This window comes from Euleptes europaea, chromosome 14 (genome assembly GCF_029931775.1).
Source record: "Euleptes europaea isolate rEulEur1 chromosome 14, rEulEur1.hap1, whole genome shotgun sequence".
Classification (NCBI taxonomy): Eukaryota; Metazoa; Chordata; class Lepidosauria; order Squamata; family Sphaerodactylidae; genus Euleptes; species Euleptes europaea.
In genome coordinates, this window is record NC_079325.1 from 37,924,381 (window position 1) to 37,950,175 (window position 25,795).

The window sequence follows — 25,795 nt, forward strand, 5'->3', positions numbered from 1 at the left end:
CTTGGTCACAGCTGGGGGGGGGGGAAGCAGAATGTAAATAGCTAAAACAGGTCTGTCTCACACTCCAGAGACCTCTGCTGTGGCACATATCTAGAACAAAGTATCCCTGCTAGATACAGACAACTGACTTAGGAAAGCACCACTTTCATGGAGGAGAGGCTGATCACTGGCTAACAGCCAGAATAGCTCAGCAGAACATACCTCAGTTGCTGTGGGGCTAGGGGATGATGGCCATTTACTTTAGGGCCTGGGCTTTCTGAAGGCATCTGGCTGGCCACAGTGGGAAACAGGATGCTAGGCTGACCTTGCAAGTGTCTGCGCTGTACTCGAGCCTTTCTTAAGGTTAGGCAGCTGCAATGGCCTCCTAGCGCTTCATCCTGTGCAAACCCAAGGCACTGATTCTGATACATGGACAAGACTCTGTGGGATTATTATTATTGCAAATTCTTCAGCCAAATAACCTAAATTCCAAACCAAGAAAAGCTGAAGCCTGCATAAATTGGCTATATTTGCATTACCTCTTATTTTGCATCATTTATGCTAGTTTTGCTAGCCAAGAGAAAGGCAAGAATGGCAATGCACTAAAACCCCAGCCCTAGAAAAAAATCTCAACTTCTTCTCTGGCTTCAGAGATTTCAGCAATGTTGTGGACACAATATTGAGCACCTCCCACCCTCATACCATTTTTTAAGAAACAAAATCCAAGACCACCACAATGCACAGCTCTGCACACAAGCCTGGATTGTAGCTAGTTTGTAGCTGGACTGTAGCAAGATTGTAAGTGGTCCCATCCTTCTGGGCTAGAGTCATAGAATCATAGAGTTGGAAGGGGCCATACAGGTCATCTAGTCCAACCCTCTTGCTTAACGCAAGGATGCTCTGGGCTGATCCTGCATTAAGCAGGGGGTTGGACTAGGTGGCCTGTATGGCCCCTCCAACCGTATGATTCTATGACTCCAGCCCAGAAGGATGAGAACACTTTAAAAACAAGACAGAACAAGGACAGGGGGCCAAGGTCCCCCCAGCCCAAATGCACAAACCACACACAGACACAGTTGTACAACTGAGAGCTTTATAGGATTGGAATGGAGTGCACCATTGGTTGGTTTTTTTCCCCCAAACAAAAAAAATAAGGAACGAGACCAAGACACTCATATGGAACTCAGTCAGGCTCAGGTGTGAGTTTCTTAAGAAAGGGCTTGTGGAAACTGTTTCAGGGGACCCTGGCAGGCTTCTACTCCCAGGGGGGCGATGATGGGTTCAAGGTATTCCCATGCACAGTCTCCCCCCCCCCCCCGAAACCCGCCCCGGCACAGCAGGTGCCTCATGTATCGAGAGACCGAGGATGAGTCGGTGAGAGAAAGTTCCTGAGATGATCAGTTCATGCAGTAAGACTCGTGGCAGCTGGACTGATATGCAAACTATCACAAGTGTGTTTCTCAAAGGGCAATAAATCTCGGGTGGGGGGGAGACTGGATCCAAAGCAGCAGCTGGGGGATCGACTCAGCTTGGAAATCACCCTGATTCCTCTGCAGGTAATTCGGAGGGGAGGGGAGAGAATGTTAAAAACAACCCAAATCCAATCAACACACAACAAGGCAATGGAGGGCTTACAAACTGACAACCGGTTTTCCTTGGGAAAGGTTGGGGAGGGCCAGTGGGGGGGGGGAGCACAGCAACGCAAAGGAGGTGTGCAGAGGGTCCCAGGAGACGCGCACTGGAACACGGAAAGGCAAGACAGGCAGGCAAACTGGTATCAGGAGGCCGGCCAAAAACATGCACCAGGGTTCGGGGGGGCAGACTTCAAAACCACTTCCAAAAATCACATGACGGGGCGCGCTCCGCTCTGGCAAGAGGGGACGATGTGCCACCTGATCAGATGCTCAGCGCTACCAGAGCGGAGCCAAGAACAAGAAGAGCCGCCCCACCCCTGCTCTCACCAGTCTCCCCAGCTCTTTGCTGAGAGGCAGCTGACAGCCGAGGGGGGGCTATTTTCAAACGGCTTCCGTTACGAAAAGAAAATCTTTCCTGCAACCCTCTGGATTTCTTCACACTTCGCTTCTGCACTGAAAACAGTCCCTGAGAGGTACTTTCCTGGGCTGGTTTCCAAGATACGCAAAATACAACACTGAAGGAAGGCATAGGGGCGGCGGGAGGGGCTTTCTCCTAAGCTTTCAACAGGCAACTCTGCCTTTCCTTCCCAAACTGCACAGCAGCTTACAAGCAGCGTCAGGGACACCGGGGGCTGTCGGAAATCAGAGGGGTCCTTTGGACCCCGGAAGCAGCAGGAAAGGGTAACTGGGCTGCAGTGCAACATGAACAATCTCCCTTTCGCCCCCCTCCCCCTTGCCGAAACCCTGCAGCTTTCAAAAGCTCAACCGCATCACTCCTGCAAGCTCTCAATCGAGCCGGTCAATAACTGCTTCTCTGGTAAAAAAATAGCACAAATCCATAATTAGACGTGGTTCCTTCCAGAGGGCGAGAGCGGACTTCTGCTGCCATCCGCTCCGTTCCTCCGGTGAGAGAGGCGGTGTGCCCTGGAGAGGTCGGGACAGGGAGGGTGCGCCCCCTGCTCCTCCCTTGGCCAAGCCTGACCCGGGGGTCTCTCAGGAAGGAGGCCGCATAGCAGGGACTCGGGAGCCGCCACGGGTAGCCAACGAGCCATTGCTTGGCCTGCCCCCTCCCCAAGTACCTCCAGGGCTGAGCTTCACCACCTTTCCTCTGCCTGGGCAGGAAGCCTCTCTTGGTCCCTGCCAGCCTTCTGCATTTCCAGAAGTCTTCGTGGCAGAAAGGGCCACAGCCTCACCCCGTCCGCCCCTCCGGCAGCCTACCGTGAGGAGCACCCGCGGAATGTGGGCGCAGCAGGACGGGGCTACAGTTCCTCGTAGTCTCCGCCCCCCTGCAGCTTGGTGGCGCCCGCCCCACCCCCCAGAAAGGCCTCCAGTTCGTCGATCCCGCTGTCCTTCTCCCTACTCCGCTTCTTCTTCTTCTTCCTCTCCTCCTTGCCCTCCTCCTTCTCTTTCTCCTTGACCTTCTTGTGCTTGCTTTTCTTCTTCGCTGCTGACTTCTCTTCTTCCTGCACGAGGGAAAAAAGCAGGGGAGATAATTCATTTGATAGGTTGAGGCCTGTAAAACGCCTGGAGGGTTTCCGGGATCCCGAAAGGCTGGAAAGTATCTATTTCAAAGACATAAGGAACAGCAGTGCAGGGCAGCAGAGAGAAGTAGCAGATGCCCGGTTAACCTCAGTTGGCACTGGGGGGTGGGGACAGTTAGCCTACAGCTGACCACAGGACAGTCAATTACAATGAGCCAGCGAGAAGCCCAGGGAATTCTATTCCGCAGACAGCTCACCCTCCCCAACAAACAAAATTACCACTGCATCCGCTGGGGGGGGGGACAGGAGTTCCTGTGAGTCTTCTGCAATATGGAAATGAATTTTTGGATTCAAAAATGAAGATGTTGGTTCATTCGGAACAGGTCTCTATTTGCAGGAAACTGTGTTCTTTTTCCTCACCTCTGTTGTTCTTTGGATTGGCTTAAATCAATCCTTGTGGGGAGGGGTCTCAGAGGGCTGCTGTCAAAGACCAACTGTCAGCTGTGTGGGAACTGCTTGTGGGCTTCCACAAGGCTCAGTCTTAAACTCCCCCCCCCCATTCAAACTATGTAAAGCCCTTAGGGGGTATCATTTGGGGGTTTTGGAGTACGGCATCATAGCTCTTATAGCGCATGCTCTCTTCCTTGGTTCAGCCACACCAAACTTGTACAAAGATGCACATCCCAAGAAAAAGGTGAACGCTATTACAATAAAGGCGTGTGTATGTGTTTCTTCAGATAGCACAACACACTGTAGGGCAGGGCTGAAAGGCAACTGAGAAATGTCAGGTTACACAAAATGCAGAAACCTGCCTTTATCACCCCCGTTTTACAACAGCGGCACTCACTGTTGATTCATTTCCAGGTGCAATTCAAGATACTGGGTTTAGCTTTTGGCATGGTAACCACAAATCAGATGGCCTCTTTGTATATACACATCAGCCCACTGCCCCCGTTCTGAGAGCTGCACTGGCTACAAGATCCACAGAATCCTTGGGGTTGCATTCACACTGAAAAATGGCCTGCCACAGGAAGCACAGAGGGGACACTGCCTCAGACAAGATTTTGAAAGCTGCGCAGAGCTATTCTACTCCAAAAGGCCTTTAGACGTTTATCAATAAGCTCTCCTGCAGTTAAGCTTGCAATGCAGTGGAGCCTGTGGTTGGGAATAGTGTTGTTCCAGCTTGTATGCTAGCTTAATGATGACATTATGGCTAGGTCTGAAGAATGCTTGGGATTGGCTGATTTTTCAGGAGAGGGCTGTATTCTTAAATTTTCATTTTATTATGGTTGTTACTGCTGGTTTTATTATTTTAAGTTAGCATGTTTTTATAAGGTGGAAGCCTCTTTATGTGCTGAAGTGGAGATGTACTTATAGCAGATGAGGCGCTAAAACCTATTTCAGGACTATACCGCTTCAGATTACTGGGAGGGAGGCGTCCTATGACTAAAAGTGTCCTCTGTATGTTAAAAAAGGTTTTCTGCACAAAAACCTAGTATGTCACAAAAAGATCCTAGTTTCAAAATATTGTCGAAGGCTTTCACGGTCAGAGTTCATTGGTTCTTGTAGGTTATCCAGGCTGTGTGACCGTGGTCTTGGTATTTTCTTTCCTGACGTTTCGCCAGCAGCTGTGGCAGGCATCTTCAGAGACACTGTCCTTCAGTGTTACTCCTCTGACGATGCCTGCCACAGCTGCTGGCGAAACGTCAGGAAAGAAAATACCAAGACCACGATCATACAGCCCAGATAACCTACAAGAACCAATCCTAGTTTCACTTCCTTCACTTTGTGCAGGGAATTATTTTGTGTACAGCCGCATTCAACCATGCAGTCCTCCACCTGCCATCCGAAGTGGTACAGTCCTGACATGGGCTTAACACCTCATGCTCCCTAGCCCCCTGTACAGTTCAGATTCCTTAATCTGTAACTAAGGTCCATCTCATCTTCCTCAATGCTTATTATCTCAGTATTCCATACACCATGATAGACAAGTATCACTCCCCCCCCACACTGAAAATGGAGTACCAGGGCTGGGAGTGCAGCTTGACTAAGGCCACAGAGGTGAGGTCTGAGTAGGTGACTTCCTGGAACACGCACCCAGCTGCTGTTCGCCTCCATGACTTTCCATGGGACCTCAGTGCACTGAAAAACATTCCAGGTTGGGTTCTAGGAACCCCCCCCGCCCCCATTATATCCTACAGCATGCTGATCAGGCCTGTTGGGCCTTGCTGGCATCTGCCATGACCCCAAGTTAACAATAAATGTTCCTCTGCAGCTACATTCCAAGGCACACCGTCTTGAAGGGAAGCTCATTCATCTATTCCAGTCAGAAAAAAACCCACCCCAAAAGTTCCCGGCAGCACATGTGGGAAAATCACTGCATTACACCAAACAAACCCTATTTAATAATTCACCCTTAAATGATCCCCAAGAAAATGAATTCTGCCCTGGAATCTGGCAAGCACAGGTTCCAGATAAATTTCTTATCCTCCCGCTAACGGTGAAATGCAAAATGGCTCCTAAGTGAGCTTACTGCAGTGGACTCAACAGAATGTGGGACTTAGAGACACAGGTTAAAGTCCACACGAATAGAATAGAATAACAGAATTGGAATGGGGCCACACAGGCCATCTATCCCAACCCCCTGCTTAATGCAGGATCAGCCTAGAGCATCCCTGACAAGTGCTTGTCCCGCCTCTGCTTAAAGACTGCCAGTGAGGGGGAGCTCACCACCTCCCTGGGTGGATCTGGACAAGTCACTCTCTCAAGCTTAGAGCTCTTGTGAGTATAAGGGATATAAGCCCCATATGAACAGCCTTGAGGACCTTTCAGGGAAGAGTGTGGGTCTTTAATAAAGCTACTGAGCGATATCAGCATAATCCAAGTATCCTCATTTTGTGCACAGTGTTTGTGCACAGACCCTCCCCTCCTAAGACTCCACCATCACAACAGCCCTCTGCCAAGAATATAAAGGATTCCTCAAATGCAACAACAGGGGACCACACGGGGGAAGGTACCTCTTTGCTACTCTTCTTCTTTTTCTTCTTTTTCTCTTTGGAGGATTGTTTCTCCTTATCTGGGGGGAGGGGGAGAAACAGCCTGTTAGTGCACTTGCAAGCAGGATCGCAGAACCAACACCACATGCTACCGCAGCGTTAACTGCATCCTAGGAAAGGCCAGGATGCCCCCTTATCCAGTGACCCTAGGGACAGGGGGGGCACACAATCTCCTGTCAGGCTGCCAATACTCCATTCTCTGTTGCTATCGCTACACCGCATTCTCTTGCCGCAGCAGGAATCACAGCCTATAAAAAAGGAACTAACGGCTAGCAACATCATTATCTTAACAGCTGGAATTTTATTGCTGTGGACCAAAAGGAGAGGGGTAGAGATTTCCTTTGCAAAGGAGTGCCAACACGCCCAGCTGGAATAAGAGTGGGGTGCTCTTAATGACTGCTGCAGTATTTTTGCAAGCTCCAATTTAGCAGCTTGTATATAGTGACAGAAACAAAAAGGGAACATTAACAAAGACGGCCTCTTTTTAATTTAAGTGAACTTCCTCACCTTGGGACCAAAAAGGGCTCTTTAAAGAGAAAGCCCGACAAAAAGACAAGTACCATCAAGGAATCACTCAGGATCTAGCTGGAGGAAGAGCCCCATGTAATGGTAAGGCTTGCACCCTGCAGTTTAACCAATATTTGGCCCAGTCTTGTTTGCCAAGGTACTTCTGGGCAACAGACTTGCTCAGAAGGAGGTGCGAAGAGGCCCGCCTCTATTCACCTTCCTCGCTGCTTTCCTTGGGACCCGGTTCATCCAGGCCCAGGCCAAAGAGATCGGAATCGTTCTTCGGCTTGAAGGAGTGGATCACTGGCTTTGGTGGCTGTGGGGGTTTCGAAGCAGCATCTTCATCAGAGATGTCCGAGAGATCTTCCCGCACAGGGAACTCGTCCTAGAGAGAAACATGTTAAAGACACTGCTCAGGACCCCGTGCCCCATTGCAGAGTTGGGGCTGTGATGACTCTTATGAAACCACCCACATTCTCCTAACCAACTTCAGATGCTGAGTTCTGGATACTCTACTGTCTAGAAAAGAGCAAGAGTCCAGTAGCACCTTAAAGACTACCAAAATTTCTGGCAGGATATGAGCTCTCATAAGCCACAGCTCACTTCTTCAGATACAGCTAGAGTGTGATTCCATCTATCCTTAAGTAGAGAAGAGTGGCTTCGACAAGGATTGATAAGAATAGATGGACACACATTCTAGCTGTATCTGAAGAAGTGAGCTGTGGCTCATGAAAGCTCATACCCAGAAATTTTGGTAGTCTTTAAGGTGCTACTGGACTCTTGCTCTTTTCTACTGCTATTGACAATCTACCCATCGCAATCTATTGTCTAGCGTGCTTAAGTTTACTCCACTTCTCAAAACTCAGGCTGCAGTTTTCATGGGGCATAAAGGAAGGATCTGGGCATGTTGAGGCCGCAGAAAGGAAGGACAGACCCTGCTCCACATGGAGCGGCATGGACTGTACAGGCAGGAGAGCACAAAGGGACAAGCAGGAGAATTACTGCTTTGGAACAACCCCTGCCATGGCCTTCTCAAAACAGCCAGCCACTGTGCCTCAGAATGACAACTAGATGCCTTTTGACTATTAGATGCTTGTTCTCCATTTGAAATCTATGTGTGTATCTGGAAGATGTATTTATGTGGAAAGTTTATGGAGCCACTCTGGTCCAGAGAAATAGGACCTGAGGCAGGAAATCAGACACACAAAATACATTCTGAGGTCTATATTCAAGCCTCGGTCACTTTCAACGTTGTCCTCCCTAAGCCGTTCTGACAGATCTAGAAAGGGAGCTGCGTTTGGCAGAAACCAGCTCTCCGCAAGGCTGATGGGAGGAACTGCCCACAGTTTGGCAATCTCCAGACACAGTTACATTTTCCAGCAGGAGTTTCAACCGGTCAACCCGCCTCCTCCTCAACAGGGGCCCACTTTCCACACCCTGTGATGCTCTCCCCCTTCCCTCTGCTTCCCTTCGGGAAGGAAGCTCCCACTGCGTTACAGCTCAGCCAACGCATTCTGCGCTACGAGCAAAGAGCTTTTCGCGCCAAGAGGCATCTTGCTGACACTCTGCAATGCAGCGCTTCTTGGCTGCTCCTGCTGCTCCTCGTCTTGAGGCGGCAGCATCGCCTTGGCTCCAGAGAGAGATCGGCTGCCTTGCCAGTTCCAAAAACAGCAGGCACGAGCAGAAGAAAGAGGGAAGATGGGCTGGTGCTCAAGGAAGCCAAGAAAGGTGGCTCAGCCAAGGTAGGAAATGCAGTATCGCTGACCAGCAGGGTGGGTCCTGCTCAAAGGTGTTTGCCTTCTGCAAACCTGGCATCAGCTTCACTGCAACCACAGCCCAATTTTAGTGCTCTTGTGACTCAGGAGTTCCCTTTGAAAACTTGCACAGAGGTTGTGCAATTCATATTTTCAGGCAGCGGACATCTCCATCTGGGTCTTTTAAGCCAGCAAGAAGTGTCCACACTTTGCATGTAACGCACTGGAAAACAGGGGCAGGCAGGCCACAGCACTAAGATGTATGACAGAGGTCAAATGACCAGCTTAGACCCATTATTACAGGAAAGCCCTGTATCCAGAAAACACAGTTGCCTGAAGCAAGGAAGAAGGAAGGCATTGCCAAGTGTCAGTCTGCAGAGCCTAAAAAAACTGGTATTGAAGGGAACTTAAATACGCCGCTTCAATAAGCACCCACTGGCCAGAAAAGAGTGATTACTTTAAGCTGGGTGGGCCCCATTCTGAGGGCACTGCAATGCCCCCCCCAAAAGGGGGAAAATGGCAAATTGTTTCAGTTGCAGACGGGGTATGAAAAACCCACTGAGGGAAAAATTAAGGTCTCTGTTTAAGTTGCTGGTCCTTGAGGCTCAAAGATATATTGGAAAGTGTGTCAACAGTGCCAGAGAGGCACCCAGAGGGCGGCTGAGTAAGATTACTAATGACTGAAGCCTGAGTTTCAGAGAGTTTGCCCTGGCAAAACCAGAATTACATTGATTTGGAGTTTTTAAAAATGGCAGAATTCTGCAATTTAAACTTTGGATACCAAATGTGTCCATCCATCCTGTGCACAATCACCCTGCATGAGTTTCGCTGGACTTACCACTCTATTCTTCTGGCTGTCTGACTCCTCACTTTCAAAGTCCGGATCATCCATGACAAACGAGAGCATCTGGGTAGCAACTGGTCCCTCTGGATCGCTGTCCGACTCCTCTCGTTTGTCCCCCTTCTGTTTAGAAGCAGAGGGCTTGGCTGGGGTGGGGGCCTTCTGAGGATGGGATGGTGTGGCTGATGTGGAAGAGGCAGCCTCCGTGGCAACTGCAGCAGTAGGAAGCTTGGTGCTGCCGTTTTGCTCAAACCCAAGCTGAGCAGGTAAGCTAGCGGAAGCCTTCAGGTCTACTGTTTTGCTAGAAGCTACTGGCTTTGGGGGTTTCAAGGGCTTTCTGGAAGACCTAAAAAAAAATGAGAGGGGGGAAAAACACAACAAACATAAGACTCCTTTCCCTGGTTTTCCACTTCCTGTACCTTGTTTGTTTAAAAATACAAGGACAGGGCTGTATGCCTGGTGTGATTATGCATGGGAACAGATGCAGTTGTGAAATTCAGGTTCCTGAAATCTCTGTTTTTGTTTTAAAGAAAGCAAGGCTGACAATTTCTACAGTGTGTCTGAATGTGTGCACTCCACCCCCCTCCCAGAATTAGGAATATCTGCACAATTTATACAGGACATAGAATGCCACTTTTCTTCACCCAGAATCTGGGTTGTCCAGGCACAGCTTTTAAACTTTTTCCCTGTGGGTGAAGACAAACAGCCCTGTGCAAGGACCAAGGACACAAACTCCATGAAACCTGGGGCCATACAATTAAGCAGGATGAGTGAGAAAGTTGCAGGGAGGAGAGACAGCCAAGGCAAGGCCTCAACTGACCACGGGAAGGCTGAAAGGCCAGTTTACACACACATGCACACAAATGTATACTGCTTATACAGAAAGGAAAGGCTTTCCTGCAAGCACTCCACCCCTGCAGTGGCATGATCTGGCAAAAACCTCACCACTGTTCTGCCAATGGCACAACTTGACAGAAAGTTTCTGAACCAGATCAACGCTCTCAAGATGAAATGGCACAACAGGAATGAGAATGTCAGCCATGAAGAGACGATGTATGGAACCAGCAGGATTCTTGCCATAAGATGGAGGATCGACTGGCACTGCCCTTAACCGCCTATCCCAAAGGAAGGGACAAATCCACTGGACTGCAAGGCTCAGTGCCTACCCCTCTCATCCCCCTAAATCACAGACCCTTGACTGACTCATACCGTTTTGTCTCTTGTTCAGAGCTAATATCTTCATCAGCCATGATGGTGAATTTGGAGTGTTCTTCTTCCTCTTCGTCACTTGATAGGGCAACATTTTTGCTTGGTACCATCTCTGCTGCTGGCAAGGGTTTGCTGGGAATGTGATCATCTAAGTCCAGGTCATCTTGGAAGCCAGCCACCATCGGGTTCCCTCCAGAGGCATCCCTGTCACTGTATGAAATGCAAAAGATGTAAAAGGCAGGACTGAAGTTACCCCACCTGCCCAGCAAAGCAAAAAGCGATAGCCTTATTGTGACCTAGGACAGCAGTTTTCAAAGCCTCTTCCTTCCAGGAAGATTTTCCACCTCACCTAACCTGTCACAACGCGGTTAAGGAAGCTTAGCTAGGGTTTAGCCTGCCGCCTGAATTGGCAAATAGTGGTCTGCCACCGTCTTGCAAACCAGAAAATGTGGTTTGAAGCTGGTGTGCAAAATGCACTTTGTGCCAATGAGAGCTTGGCATGACATCGGAATGAACAAGCCACAACTACAGTCATCACTCCCACCTCCTGCAGCACCAAGCGTGAATGAATTAAGCGGGGAGGGTGGAAAACCAAAGTGAATGAGCAGCTTCAAACTCTGGGTTGCCAGTTATAGGTTTGGAAGCTCAAAGCACGGTCTGGGCTCTGAACTATGGTTAGTACAAAACCGTGGTTTGGCCAGATGTCCAAATAGAGCTATGAAGGGTTAGCCAGGCCTCTTTAGACCTGTGCATGCCACAGCTGATCTGAGTGAGCACCCCAGCGAACACATACATTGCTCCCCTGTGGCTGCATATTGCAGAGACAGATCAAGTAGCAGTGACCCAGGTTTTTTTCCTGTGAAACTCACCTGCCATTACTGATCTCATCAAGGAGCTGATATACTTCCGAGGAACCTCTGGGTTCTCCAGAAGACAGCATGAAAGGGTACCCTTACCGTGAGGGTCCTTTCTCCTCTGAGGATAAGGTCATCTTGTTGGGTGATTCACGCCGCTTGCCAGGGAAGGCAGGGTCGCTTTGTTTTCCTGTCCCTTTTGGCGGGAATCTCCCACCTCTCCTCAGTTTTTACTTCCTGCCTAATCGGGGAAGGTTGGTTGGAGAAGGCTCTCCAACGTCTTTAGAGTAAGATTGTCTACCTATCTTTTCTCCTCCTCCTTTATATTTTTCTGTTTAGTTAATTTATACTTCATTATCAGTTTCCTTTTATTCTTCTCCTCTTCTAATTCCCGACTTCCCCTTCTCAAAAGTCCTAGTAATGCTAATAGCTCACCTCCGGATGGAGGGGATACAAATCCACCCGTACTTGGACGATATTTTAATATGTGCTCCGTCCAAGGAATTATCCCTAGTTCCGCCAAAAGGGACAGGAAAACAAAGCGACTTCTTGCCTTCCCCGGCAAGTGGCGTGAATCACCCAACAAGATGACCTTTTCTCAGAGGGAGAAACCACTGACACATGAGCTGTGTGTTATTGCCGCCATCTACAATCACTCTACACCCAAGGCAGAACTCAGCATGCTTCTTTTGGCTTTATATAAAAGGCAACTCCTAGCTTTTGTAGTTGCAAAAATGAGCTTGAAAAGGCTGGCTCACAAACTGGGCAGGCATCCATGACAAATGGATGATAAGGCTCACTGCTTCCCTCTCTAGCTTCTGCCTGGAAAAGCAAGGCAGTGAAACAGGGGGGAAAGGAGAACAAGCACAGCAGCAAACAAGATCTGACAAGGCAAAATTAATATCCAGTGGCCCACAGCATGCTGAACTACGTAGGCAAGAACACCTGAGAACACCTCCAGATTGGTGACTATAATGGATTAGCATCCTTTTCTGGCACAGGCGTGCAACCAGGAAAAAGATTTGGGGAAGGAGGAATTATTTTTCTGAATGTGCAAGTCAGATCTGAGAAAGGAGTTCAAGTGAGGAGGGAACCCCCTAACCCTGAAGTATTTGCTCACGTTAGCACTTTATGGATTAATGTCCTACAAACTCCCTACTTTCCAGTTTGAAGCCGCTTACTGTGAAAGCCATCCACAATGAAAAGAACAGCTTTCTACCAGTATAAAAAGCACAAAAGCATGATGTATAAAAACTAACATGAAAAGTAAAAGTCATAAAACTACAGATGAGTTACAAGCAACCACCAAATGGCCAAGTAAAGTCTAGTACCTAAAACTACCCAGTTAGGTGCCTGGCCAAGGTGCCACCATAAAAAGCCCCCATCTCTTGTAACAATCCATCTCACCTCTGAAGACAGGGTGGGTGGGGGGAATGCAAGTCCTCTAAAGGAGATCTGGACCGGCAGGCAGGGGAGTATGGGAGTTCAGTCTGACCAGAAAATGGACTGCTTCATGCCTTCCAAAAGGGTGTCAGTACATCAAAGAGTGGGCCTCTGCAAAACCCAAGAACCACCTATCCAAACAAAATTGACCAGCTGTACATGGCAGTCTACCAGGGCCTTGTCTGGGGCAGAAAGGAAGGGTTTGCATCACTTGGTTGCTCTACCACTTGGTAGGTCGTTGTGACCTACAGCTGTGTTGTACAGCTGTCCAACTATATTCCAGCTCAGTGGGTTGCAAGTGGTGCAGGCCTGACCAGAGTGGTGAAGTGGACCACTCTCTCTCCAAAAAGCACAGGAGAGTTTCCAATTATTATCATGCAACTTTCCTGACGATCATCCTTTCTTATAAGGAACGAGTAGGCAATATGCTCCCGTGAGTCAAGAGTGAATGTTTCAGAAGGGTGCCCAAGTCCCACCTGCTGCAGCCCTCATTCTTGCAATGGATGATCTGGAGAACAAAGATGCACCCTCCAACTCTGCACCTCCTCACCTATCGCTATCAGTGCGCAGCTTAGGCTGAAGTTTCCCCTTGTCTTTCTGTGGGGTGGAGTCATCCAGGAAGCTGCGGTCCAGGCTGTCTTCAGGGACAAAGTCCTCCACACTCTGCACTTTCAAAGGAACATCGGGAGCAGGAGTGGCAGCTGCAGGATCTGGAGCAGGGACAAAAGAGGCACCACTTTTACCATGACAGTTATGATGCCCTTTCCCCAAGGAGCTTGCGCAACATGCTTGGCTCTTTAACATGTATCCCTGACAGTTAAGTCAGACCAATTCAGCGTCATCGGGCCAAGGTCCCCCAGTGAGCTTTATGACTGAGTGGGAATTTGAGCAGGTCTTGAGAGAGGTAGCATGTAAAACCTTCTAAATAACAACAATAATAAACACCGGCCTCCACAGTCCTAACACTGACATTTTAACCTTTTCATCAAACTGGATTCAGTGCCTAGGAGAGAAAAACTTTGGCGAAGATAGCCCCTTCTCCACTTACAAACTTTTCTTTTTTAAACAAGTTTCTAGCCCTTATGACACAACTGAAAATAGGGAAGCAATGGCTGTTGAAAACTCAGAAGACGTAAGGAGTGGTTGAACTAGATTTCCAGTTTTTCAGGCAAGGCCCCACTTCCCTTGCCCTTAGACATGCCTGGAAGGAGAATTAGGTGAAACATCAACCTTGCAAAGGCACAATATAGGCTGTCACAGTCAGATGTTCTTGGGACAAGGTACGTACAATCCTGTCCGCATCTCCTAACCCAGGGACACTTTTATCCAGAAGCTACCCAAAGAGGAGGCAGGTAGACTTAGATTATCCTGTCCTTATACTAACTCACATTTTTGGGACTCCAAGTGCACCTTGCCCTTCCTCATTCCTGCCCTCCAGCTAAATCACGGATAAGGTAAGGTATATATGAATGGGAGAAGCCAGAACAGCCAGGTGGAACTTTCCCTCCAATGCATCCATTACAGTGCTTCACCTCAACGAAAGGCCTGGCAATAGCAGTCACCTAAGCCTCTGAATGCAACATCTGGAGTTCAGTCCAAGTTCAACACGAAAAATTCAAGTGTGACTATTTTGTACAAAGCACAGTTAGTTAGGCCTGGAGACCCACAGCATTTTCATATGGAGATCCACATGGGGATGACTGGTTTTTGTGACTGGTTTGCCCTCAGGTCCTCAGCTGTCAAAGCTTCCCTTACTGCCAACAGTGTACTGCTGTGGGGTGCTCTTGTCCTTACGGTCGCATCTGAGGCTTCTCTCCATAGCTGTTTCATTCCTGTGGTTCTGCTTTGCGTTTAGCTGCCTGTCCCCCTTCCTTCAGCAAGGCTGACTCTAGACTCCCTGTCCCCCAGACTCCCTACTTCTTTGGACTGCTTCCTTCGAAACCACCCTGCCCTCAGACTCTGCCCGGCATTCCTAGCTCTTTCTTCTGTTCTGCCAACACTACATAACTCCGCCCCCCACCTGTACGGTCTTTCTGAACTGACACCTCATTTGTCTTGTAGAACCTGCACTATCTGTGGGCATTCTATTGCTGACTGTCTCCCTTGAGCTCTTACACCAACATCATTCCTACTCAGCCAGTGGCAGATGGGTTGGTCCTGGCAGAGGTCTGTCACTTTTCAACCTACTGTGTTGTTTTGCAAAGGAAGACAGTAACAGAACTGGGCCTGCTTTATGCAGAAGCCAGGCCTCCTTCCTGCTTGCAGGTACAAGGGCGGGGTGTGGCTAGAGGCAAAAGCCCATGGCTCACAGCCCGCACCTTCAAATGAGTCAGCCACAGTAACCAGGATCATTCCATGACTTGAATATAGTTTGTCACTTTGTTTATCGGTTAAATTTACAGTGTGTGCTTTTGTATTGTTGTGAGCCACTTTGGGTCTCTGGGGGTGGGTGGGATGTACATTTTAAAAATAAACAGGTGGAGTCGCCCACCGTGCAAACTACAACACAGAAGAAGGAAAGAAACTCTGGTACCTGCTGTCCTTACCTGGCGGAGGCGGGGGCATTTCGGGAGCGGGAGAGGTCCCAAAAAGCCGGGAGATGATGCTGCGCTTCTGCGGTGGGGCTGCAGCAGGAGGGACGGGGACAGCCGTCGCCATGGATGGCTGGGTCTCTGGCAGAAGCACCGGCACCTGGGGTGTAAGTGGTTCCAGGGGAGCAGCTGGGATGGCTGGGCTCTGCTGAGGAAGTGGAAGCGGCAGCTGGGGCGTGCTGGGGCTCGAACTCCCCGAAGTGTTGCCTGGGGGAACCACAGGTGACTGAGACCCCGAGGAAGGGCTCTGCCCGTTGGTTGCCAGGGGGGAGGCGTGCCCTCGGCTGCGGGCCTCCATCATCTCAAGGAAGCTGTCAGAGGGAGGGGGAGAACAGATTCAGGGAAGCCCGAAGCAAAAATAAGAACCAGAAGTCTTATTTTAACCCATTATTTACACTAGTTCTAGCCTATAGAACTTTTTGTTACCTTGCCTGACCAAATGCATCTTTCTTGGTTATCACCTAAAAGGAAGAAGCGAACACCCTTTTGGAATGCTTCCCTCCCTAATCACCTGGAGGATGATTCTCAGTCATTGCAAGGGAGCAGCTGTTTGCAAGCCTGAATTACAGTCGTATCCCCTTTTCCTACAGTGCCTCCTTAAGGCCTGTGGAGCTATCCCAAACATTAGTGCCACTAGGGGGAGCTTGGAGACAAATCTCACAAGATTCCCAAGGCAAGCTTTTTTCACACTTCCCAAGGAAATGTTTTAAATGGAGCTTACTGACAGTTACATTTCCTGCAGTCTACTTCAGTCTCAAGGCATGGACTTAACAATGAAAAGCTCTCTACCATGGGGTGGATTTGCAATTTTTCTCCTAGAAAACTGACAGTGCAATCCTAAGTAGAGTTGCACCCTTCTAAGTCTACTGAAATCAATGGGTTTGGAAGGGTGTAACTAATCAGGATGGCACTTTCATGCTGCAATCCTAAATACACTTTCCTGGGAAGCATGCCCCACTAAATAAAATAAGACTTCCCTCTTAGTAGACCTGCTTAGGATTGCTCCCTAAAGCATTTGCTTATATTCATTAACATGCAAAATAGTATATTTTGCTTATATTTCCATTAACATGCTGAATTATAACATGCTGTTAAAGTAGTAAAACTACTCTTGGCTTGATAAGAAAGTAAATGTCACATTTACTTCTTCCCCTGCCTCCCCCCCACACACACACACACTTAGGGAAAAATGGGTTTTCTCCCATGACTTCCAAAATGTCCTGAAATGTTAAATCTCTACTTGTACCAGGAAACAGGGTAAACAAAGCGCACTGCTTTAATGTGATGTCAAATGTGATACACAGTCAACCCCCAAGAGCCAGACCGAAAGCCTTGCAACACTTTCAAAGAACACTACAGACAAAAACCCGGGTCAGCGGTCTTTCCCTGTCCAGGGAACCCTGGGGAAAGCGTTGCGTGGGAGAGGAACAAGAGCAGGCTAAGGATTCCTAATGGGATACTCAGCACTCTTGCTGAAATACAATCCTTAGGATTCCTTGAGAAATGCCATGGCAGTTCAGGGTTGAAAAAGACTGGCATGAGTCTGAGTTTAGATAAGGCCCCAAGTGGCCTGGCAGGCGGAGGGGGGGATAAAGTTAAAATTCTCCAAAGCAGGGCAGCCATCAAGAACAACTCTCTGTACAGCATATGGATGGCTTGAAGAAGACATCCTCAGTGTCGTGTCCTTTAAGAAATGCAACACGGCTGGCTGGTGGTGGCCTTAGACTTTCATATAAGCTCCTATTCTCACCAGCCCACTCCCAGAAGAAAAGAGAGGGAGAGGAAACGAAGAGTTGAGCATCTTTTGACTAATTTCTCCTGTTGCATTCCCCACACTGGCGCCCTTAAAATGCTGAAAACCCGTTCTGGAGGTCAACCAGCTTCTCTAGAGTCGATTTCTTCTTTAAATGCCATGTGTTCCCTTGCTGCTCATGCTGCCAATTCTAAGTCGTATTGTTTTGCACGGGGGGGGGGGAGGAGAGGGACAGGATAGAAGACCATAGTGTAGAAATCTGCTATGCTGGGCTTCAAATCTTGCCACCGTACTAAAAAATTATGGAGGAGGAAGGCCAGCCAGGAGAACTCAAACAGACATACATTTCGTAGTTCTGGTCTTCCGTCTCCTGCTGCACAGAAAGCTCCTCCAGCGTCGCGTCAATATCAAGTTGATTTGTCTCCAGCTGCCGCAGCAATGTCTCTCGCTGAAGAAGACGGAGATGGAGACAAGAGCAGTTTGGATCAGGACAGGTCACCCATGTAACAGATCTCTCAAAGGGGCCACCTGAATGTAGCCAGATCCAGTGTCGGCACCCGGATATCGCTACTCCCAGCAAAGAGCCATGAATTAAATAGCAGCCTTAGCCTAGGGGAAGGGAGCCAAGCAAAACAGAGAAACTTACATGACCAACAGGAGAAGTCGTATCATACAGAACCTCAAGGGAGCGGCGACATTACCTTGCCTGTGGTTAACAACAGCCAGCATGGGATGATGGTTAATGTCTGACTAGTCTGACCAGGACTGGGAAGACCCAGTTTCAACCATGAAGCTCCCTGGATGACCCCGGCCGGTCTTACACTCTAATCTCCTTGGCAGCAGGGCTGTTATCAGAATAAACTGGAGCAGAGGAGAACCGCGTATGCCACCCTGAGCTTCTTGGAGGAAGGACAAGATAAAAAGGACTTCATTCTCCACTTTGATGTGAACCAAGGCTTTTGTACTAGTTAAAGCTATCCAAGTAAAGGCCCTAGAGCAATCATATAAAGGAATTGGGAATTCCTCTCCCCCGTTACTGAACATCCGACTCCACTCTTGCTATACCAGATTACAAGCTGCTTTTGGAGTTACCCTCACTTTCAAAGGTAGAGTTGCCATACAGCATCACACTACGCCTGCTACTCAAAATAAGAATAAGACAGTCTCATCCGACTTTTACACTTCTTAAATTTGAAAAATCAGTGCTTTACAAAGAGAGGTACAAAGGAAGTTCTTCCTGGTGACCACAATTTTAACATTCGCAGCCTGTTACTGGGTTTTGGCAGATCTTTTGATGCACCTGTCAGTTTGATGCACATGTCTTATCTTTTTGAAATTGTGCATAGCTTCCAGGGAGTGATTTCAAGCACAGAATGCAACCAATCAGTTTTAAAAATAGACTGATCATATGGGTTTATAGTACTACCTCCAGTGTTCTCTGGACCTTGGCTACAGCATACAAGATTCATGATTTTCTAGCTTTCTGAAGTATTTAACATATACACACCTCCACTGGTTTATAAAGATGATGCTGAATTCATCCACTACTTATTCAGTGCATGACTTATTCTCTATGAAGCATCCTAAAACCTAACCCTACCTCCAACCCCACCTCACACCTGGGCTTTCAAAATTGCCTGGAACTGCCCATGTGCACTGAAGCTTGGAAGCAGAGGTGCCAAGGCCAGGTTCTATGCCACAAGGCAAAGACTGCTGTGGTCAGGGTGCAGACTGCGAGCAGCCCTGTTCTCGAGCGAAGGTTTGGCTCACGGCACTGTTCCATGAACAAGGATCTTATAATCTTGGGGAGGGGCTGTGGCTCAGTGGTAGACATCTGCTTGGCATGCGGAAGGTCCCAGGTTCAATCCTCGGCATCTCCCATTAAAAGAGCCAGGCTGTAGGTGATGTGAAAGATCTCTGCCTGAGACCCTGGAGAGCCGCTGCCAGTCTGAGAAGACAATACTGACTTTGATGGAGTGAGGGTCTGATTCAGTATAAGACAGCTTCATGTGTTCATGTGTGTTCATCTCTGCATGATTCTGCTTGGTATGCAGAGGGTCCCAGGTTCAATCCCTGGCATCTCCAATTAAAGGAACCAGGCAAGTAGGTGATGTGAAAGACCTCTGCCTGAGACCCTGGACAGCTGCTGCAGGTCTGAGTAGATAATACTGACTTTGATGGACCAAGGGTCTGATTCAGTAGAAGGCAGCTTCATGTGTTCATGTGTACTCTCTCACTGAAACATGTCTAGAGACTGTCCTAAGCACGAGCGGGCCGGTGGAACTTAATTCAGTTTGTGCAGAGGCTAAGCTGAAGCTCATGGCAGCAAATCCCTATTCTTCCCCCCCTCCTTCCTGCTCCTTCCTTTGTTGTGGGTGCTCATGTGCAGTTTTAGATTGAAAACTCCTCTAGGTGAGGAACTGTCTGCTTGTATTCTAAGACAGTGCCATGGGCATAGACGACCAAATCATAAGACCTGAATTAGTCAGGGACTGATAACTGAAAGGCCCCTCTTCACCTTTTCCAAAGAGAGCTGGCAGTGTCAGCCGGAGCACATGCTTCGTCCTCCACTTCCCCAATGAAACATGCATGAGCGTGACATGAAGACAAGAATGTGAAACTGAAAACTGGCACAAACACATCCAAGTGCCTTTGAGAACAGCAAGATCCGAACACAAAAAAGCAGGTTTAACAAAAACCAAGGCTGTGCGTGTAGCCAGCAAAATTCCAAGGGAACACTAAGCACAGGGATGGATGCAGAATCCAGCTTCCTGAATATCTTGGGCTTCGTTTTGTTTTGTTTTTTAAAAAGGCAAGTTTCTAGCCCTTAAGACTAAAGAGACCAATGCCTGGTGCAAGCGCAAAACCCAGTACCGCTGAGTACAGTTCCCAGCAGTTGCAAACATGGATTCTCATCTCTCCCATGATAGGCAAAATCACCATAAAAATATGAAAAGTCACAAAACAAAAGCTCCAACTTTTTTTTTTTTTTTTACCATGGAGTACACAGAATCTTAAACCAGGCCAGGAGTACCTGTTTTCTTTTTAAAGAAATGAGCAGGTTTCTAGCCCTAATGCCTGCCAATGAAAGCTTGAGCTCTGTGCAATATGCCCAACAAAAATCAAAATAAATGTCTACACTACAAATATTTTATCCCAGTTAAACTGTCATGCCCTAACCCAAGGAATCCAGGGAGCTTGGGTTTGCCAAAGGTGGTAAGAATTCTGTAACGAACCCCAGCTCCCATGCCTCTTCAGAGAAACATTTCTTTCTGGGTCCTTTGGAAAAGCAAGCATTAAATCTATACCACGTGCATGCCTCTCAGACACACTGGTCAAGAGTAGAGCTTATTATACAGAATTGGAGCCACAGATTTTTTTATAGGTACATCACACCTTCCTAGCTCAAAGAAAAGGGGATGCCTAGTCAAAAGATCCATCTTCTAGGCCTGGACAGCAACAGTTTGGGAGAACTGCCTTTCCTAGTGCAAATCTATAACCTATGCATCCCAACTTTCTAGGCAGTAGAAATCCCTGAGAATCATGAGACGCACAAGAGTGCACCTGGGAGTTTCTTCTCATACCATTTTATCCATATGAGCACACTGAAAATCAGAGACAAGCAGACACAGACGAACACTGACTGACCCAAGACATCTGAGGGGAGACTTGAACCCAGAACTTCTCAGTCCAAGTCTGGTGCACTCTACTGTACTACACTGGCTTTCAGACCAAAACGTGTCCAGAAGAGGGCAACAAAGATGGTGAGGGGTCTGGAGACCAAGTCCTAGGAGGAAAGGTTGAAGGAGCTGGGTATGTTTAGCCTGAAGGGGAGAAGACTGAGAGGGGATATGATAACCATCTTCAAGTACCTGAAGGGCCGTCATATAGAGGAAGGTTCCGAGTTGTTTTCTGTTGCCCCAGAAGGTCGGACCAGAACCAACGGGTTAAAATTAAATCAAAAGAGTTTCCATCTAGACATTAGGAAGAATTTTCTAACAGTTAGAGCGGTTCCTCAGTGGAACAGGCTTCCTCAGGTGGTAAGCTCTCGTTCCCTGGAGGTTTTTAAGCAGAGGTTAGATGGCCATCTGTCAGCAATGCTGATTCTATGACCTTAGGCAGTTAATGAGGGCATCTTGGCCATCTTCTGGGTATGCAGTAGGGGTCACCGTGTGTGTGTGTGGGGGGGGGAGATAGTTGTGAATTTCCTGCATTGTGCAGGGGGTTGGACTAGATGACCCTGGTGGTCCCTTCCAACTCTATGATTCTATGAGTCCCCTCCAATTCCAGTAACTCCAAGTGCAACTCCTGCATTCAGACTGAATTATTCTGACTGTCACATGCCAGGCAGTATCAAAAGCAGCTGCGTCTGACGTCTCTGAGAAGAACTCCAAGGCATCCACCTGGCCACTACTGGCAGACAGAATGCTGAAGCACAGAAACCATTTCCTGACCCAATATGGCAGTCTTGTCTCCTTGCCTCCGACAGGCTTCTGCTCCGCGAGCCGGGCCAGCTGCCCCACATTGTGTCCACAGCAGAAAATCCCAACTAACTCATCATTCAAAGGCACTGGCAACCGAACAGGAACAAAAGAAACAGACGCGCAGAGTGAACTCTGCCCAGCCTGGAGTGGCACTCAACGCCTCCCAGGTCTGAAAAAAATGCCATTTCAACTAACTGCAGCTGCTTCTTCATAGCCAAAGCAGGCCTGGTCAAGATGGCAGAGTTATCACTAGCTGTTAACACAGGATTCTGGCCACCCTGAAGCTGCGACATCCCTGGTAAAACTCTCCATTTCCCAGGGTCAGCAAAGGTCACATTGTAAAACCAGGCATCAAAGGCTGCTGCATCAGGTTTTACTGATCAAGAGCGGGCAGGCTGGTAACAACACAATGTCCTGTTCTTCAGCCTCTATTTCTCTGGGCTCGACTAAATGTGTCCACCGGATGCTGCCACCATTTTAAGGCTGGGATTTTCTTCTTTAAAAAACACCGGGGGGAGGGGGCGACCCTGAAAGCCTACCTTAATGGCACCTCAGCTGAAGATGCTGGAATGTAGCACTGGGGGGGGGAGCAGACAGAAGCCACAGCAGCAGTAGCAGGGGTGAGGGGTGGTGCTTGCTGAGCAATGGAGATGCCCCATCTCCAACCCTGGCTGCTCCATCATTGCCCAGCAAGCTCCACCCCTCACTTCCGCTGGGGCTCCCATTTTCCCTCCCCCCCCAACACCATTCTCAAGCATTCTCAGCTGAGGCACTATCAGGTAGGCTTTCAGGATCAGGCCCCTGCAGCGTTTTTGAAAGAAGAAAACCTCAGCATTAAAATGGCAGTAGACATAGGGATGCAGTCATGTCTAATTGAGCCCACTGTGCTAACAGATTCAGTTAAGGTGCATCAAGGTAGGCACAAGAACCCCCAACCGCGTATGCTGAGAGAGACATGGCGCTGGGCACAGAATTCAGCTTCCTACACATCTTAAGTTTTCATTCATTCAACTGCCACACGTGGAAGAACAGTCAATGGTAGGATGACTTTCATCATACAAAGGTATGTATAGCCCAACACCCTACTTCCCTCGGGGGCTCAATACCTCCAAGAAGCCCACAAGCAGGGCAAGGCAGCATCGACGTTTGCTCGCTGCTGTCCTTTAGCAAGTAATGCTCAGAGGCTGTTAGGTGCCATACATAGATCTGCATATGACAGATCTATCCTTCCATGAATGAGAGTGAGTTGTGTATTTAAGGAAATCGCTTACCGTGCTTCAGCTCTTCCTTAGCATATGAACCCCAAGAGGCCCGGGGTTCTCCCAGCAAATGGCAAAATGCACAAGACCACAGACAAGGCCCGGCCCACCACACTGTCCCACTGAGTCCTCCCCCACCGCACACACTGCAAGAGTGAGTAGGTTAGAAGTCGGCTTAGTAAGGGCTTTGGGCCTGGGAGCGCCTCAGCTTACAAGGATGGGAGCACTCTTACCTGCAGCTGCAAGAAGGGGATGTTGAAGAATTTATGCAGGTATTTGAGGCCGAAGCTATTCTTCATGGAAGACTCGGCATAGCGAAAGTACGAAGAGCCAGGAGGTCTGCCCAGCATCAAATAGGGGGAAAGAAGAACATTGTGCATGAGAGGGGGTAGAAGGAGAAAGGCGCAGGAAGAAGGCGTCGCACATAGAGTAAGCTGACGACAATCTCTTGAAGATTACCGATAGGCTGACAGTTTAACTTGCCAGGGGGCTTATTATGTGTCCCAAGGGGCAAATTAACATATCAGCACTGTCGAAAAGCTGGCGTGCAGCTGCTGAGCAGATTGCCTGGGAGCTGCTTAAATGGAACAATGGCTTGGGAGTCAAATGGAACTGGGTTGTCTGAAGGCAAATGATACATAAAAGGTGCAAAAATGAATGTGTGCTGAGGGGAGGGGGGGATGGTTGTCTGAATCCACCCACATTTAGCCTGCAGAACGGGTTTCCTCTAGCAATGAAATGCATTCTGTGAATCAGTGAGGCAGTCAAGGGAATCTCAAAATACAATCTCACATACGAGGCAGCATTCCAATTCATTTACATGATGAAACTGGGTTGCAGCCTGTGGGTCTGTTTCACAAAAAGCAGTGCTTTCCTCCATCTCCTTGTGTCCAGGGGAGAGCAACACCATTAGAATGGACCCACGTGATCCACCCCATGGTACTCATCCCTACATGTTTGCATTCCAAAGGGGCTCCCCCATATTCAGACAGCTGTGGGAGAGCAACTGAGCAGAGCCAGATAGTCGGATAGTGAAGATCTTTCTGCCTGCAGTCAGCTGCACCGCCGTTGCTCTCACCTGTTCAGGTTATCGATGAACTCTCGGACATCATCTGGTAGGATGACCCTGTGCTCACCCATGTCCCGGTAGTTCCCCAGCACGCACACTGGAACGTGGGTCGGCACTTTAGGAAGCTCCTTCAAGATGTAGTTAAAGGTCCTGGATCAAACAGAAAGCAGGCTTTAATCATGACTGTGCCAGCCTGTGAGCCTGCTAACCAAGTAGCACCCACTTCTGAATAACAGGTACGCTCTCAGTAGGCACAGCTGGGCCTGAATATGTATGAACACACAGCACAGAATTTATGGAAGAGGCACACAAAATATATGCTGAAACAACTGTGGGGAGGGGCTGTTGCTCAGCCTCCACATGTAGCTGCTTTGAGTTTGGGAAAACTAGCACAGCAACATTTAAACAAAAACATAGAAGGTCCTGGGGTCAGTCTTTAGCCTCTGCAGGTAGCAAATATTGCGAAACACCTTTTTCTGCCTGAGACCTTGGACAGCCACTGCCAATACAGAGGTACATGGAACAACAGTGTGGCTCTGAACAAGGTCAGCCTCCTCCTAACTGACCTGCTACCTCAATGCTACAGCATACATTGTACATGCAGAAGGTTCAACCCCCAGCATCTCCAGTTAAAGGATCTTTGATGCCAGGGAAAAAACCTTCCTCTGCCTGAGACTGGGGAATGGAGCCTTGATTACTTACCGTGAAGGCTCCTTCTCTTCTGAGGCGAAGACATCTTGAGCTGTGGGTTATTTTCCTTGCTTCATCCAGGAGGATGAATTTTTTAATTTCCTGTCCCCGCGTGGCGGGAAAATAGCCTGCAGAGACTCAGTTACAGTCTTGCCTAGCTTAATAAGACAGGATTGATTAACCATTCCAACAACATATGTAACGACAGAAAACACCCCAATGATAACACTGGAACACAAGAGCCAGAGTGAAATGAGAAGGACCCGAAGGAACTAACAAAACTGCGTAACTTATAGAAGAAACGTTCTTATAAGTTCTCCTGATCATGTCTAACATAGTCCGAAGGTTCAACAGTAATTATTTCCCAGGGTGGGCAAGACGCCTTTGCCTCAGAAGAGAAGAAGCTTTCATGGTAAGTAATCAAGGCTCCGTTCTCCACTGAGGCTCAAGCATCTTGAGCTGTGGGACGTACAAGAGCTCCCATGTGGGTAGGCTATGAACCTTCTTCCGCCACGTGTTGTTAACACTCTACGACCAAAGGCCGCTTGGGCAGAAGACCAGGTACGCACCTTATAATGTTTGATAAAGGTAGAAACGGAAGACCAGGTGGCGGCCCGGCATATCTCTTCGAGTGGAGCTTGCCTGTCGAATGCTGCTATGATGGCCACACTACGTAAGGAATGTGCAGTGATGCCGTCAGGGACAGTTACCCCTGTGGCCTTGTGAGCCTCTATGATACACTGTTTGATCATGTAACTAACTGCTGCTGCTGACATCCTATTCCCTTTGTTAGGATTGGTAATCCCAACGAACATGTAGTCTGATTGTCTGATATCGGAAGTTCTGTGTATGAAAATGCGTAAGGCTCTACGCATGTCCAACAAATGCCAGGATTGTTCCTTGGGAAAGGAAGGTTTGGGGCAAAGGGAGGGAGGTTGATTTCCTGTGACCTATGGAAGTTGGAGTTCACCTTCGGACAGAAAGTGGGGCCTGGTGTAAGAACCACTTTATCTTTGTGGAAAACACAGAGACCCTTGCAAATCGAAAGTGCCCTGAGTTCAGACACTCTTTGGGCCGAGGCAATAGCCACCAGAAACAATACTTTCATACATAGGTATTTTATGGATACCGAGCGGAGGGGCTCGAATGGGGCTTTTGTGAGTGCCTTGAGAACCAAATTGAGGCTCCAGG

At 48.5% G+C, this 25,795-nt stretch overlaps 1 protein-coding gene across 2 annotated transcripts in view; it reads right to left on the bottom strand.

Annotated features, from left to right (window-relative positions):
• Positions 1-2,836: 2,836 nt before the first annotated feature.
• Positions 2,837-25,795, bottom strand: part of RABL6 (RAB, member RAS oncogene family like 6) — a 45,885-nt gene continuing 22,926 nt past the window's right edge. For both annotated transcript variants that reach the window (XM_056860654.1, XM_056860652.1), the window contains 10 exons: positions 23,924-24,064; positions 23,079-23,184; positions 17,447-17,550; positions 15,305-15,660; positions 13,309-13,468; positions 10,462-10,671; positions 9,250-9,598; positions 6,874-7,042; positions 6,112-6,170; positions 2,837-3,076 (listed from right to left, as the gene is read on the bottom strand). In XM_056860654.1, coding sequence (XP_056716632.1) covers positions 2,873-3,076; positions 6,112-6,170; positions 6,874-7,042; positions 9,250-9,598; positions 10,462-10,671; positions 13,309-13,468; positions 15,305-15,660; positions 17,447-17,550; positions 23,079-23,184; positions 23,924-24,064 — 1,858 coding nt within the window. In that variant the 3' untranslated portion in view covers positions 2,837-2,872. The remainder of the gene's footprint in view (positions 3,077-6,111; positions 6,171-6,873; positions 7,043-9,249; positions 9,599-10,461; positions 10,672-13,308; positions 13,469-15,304; positions 15,661-17,446; positions 17,551-23,078; positions 23,185-23,923; positions 24,065-25,795) is intronic.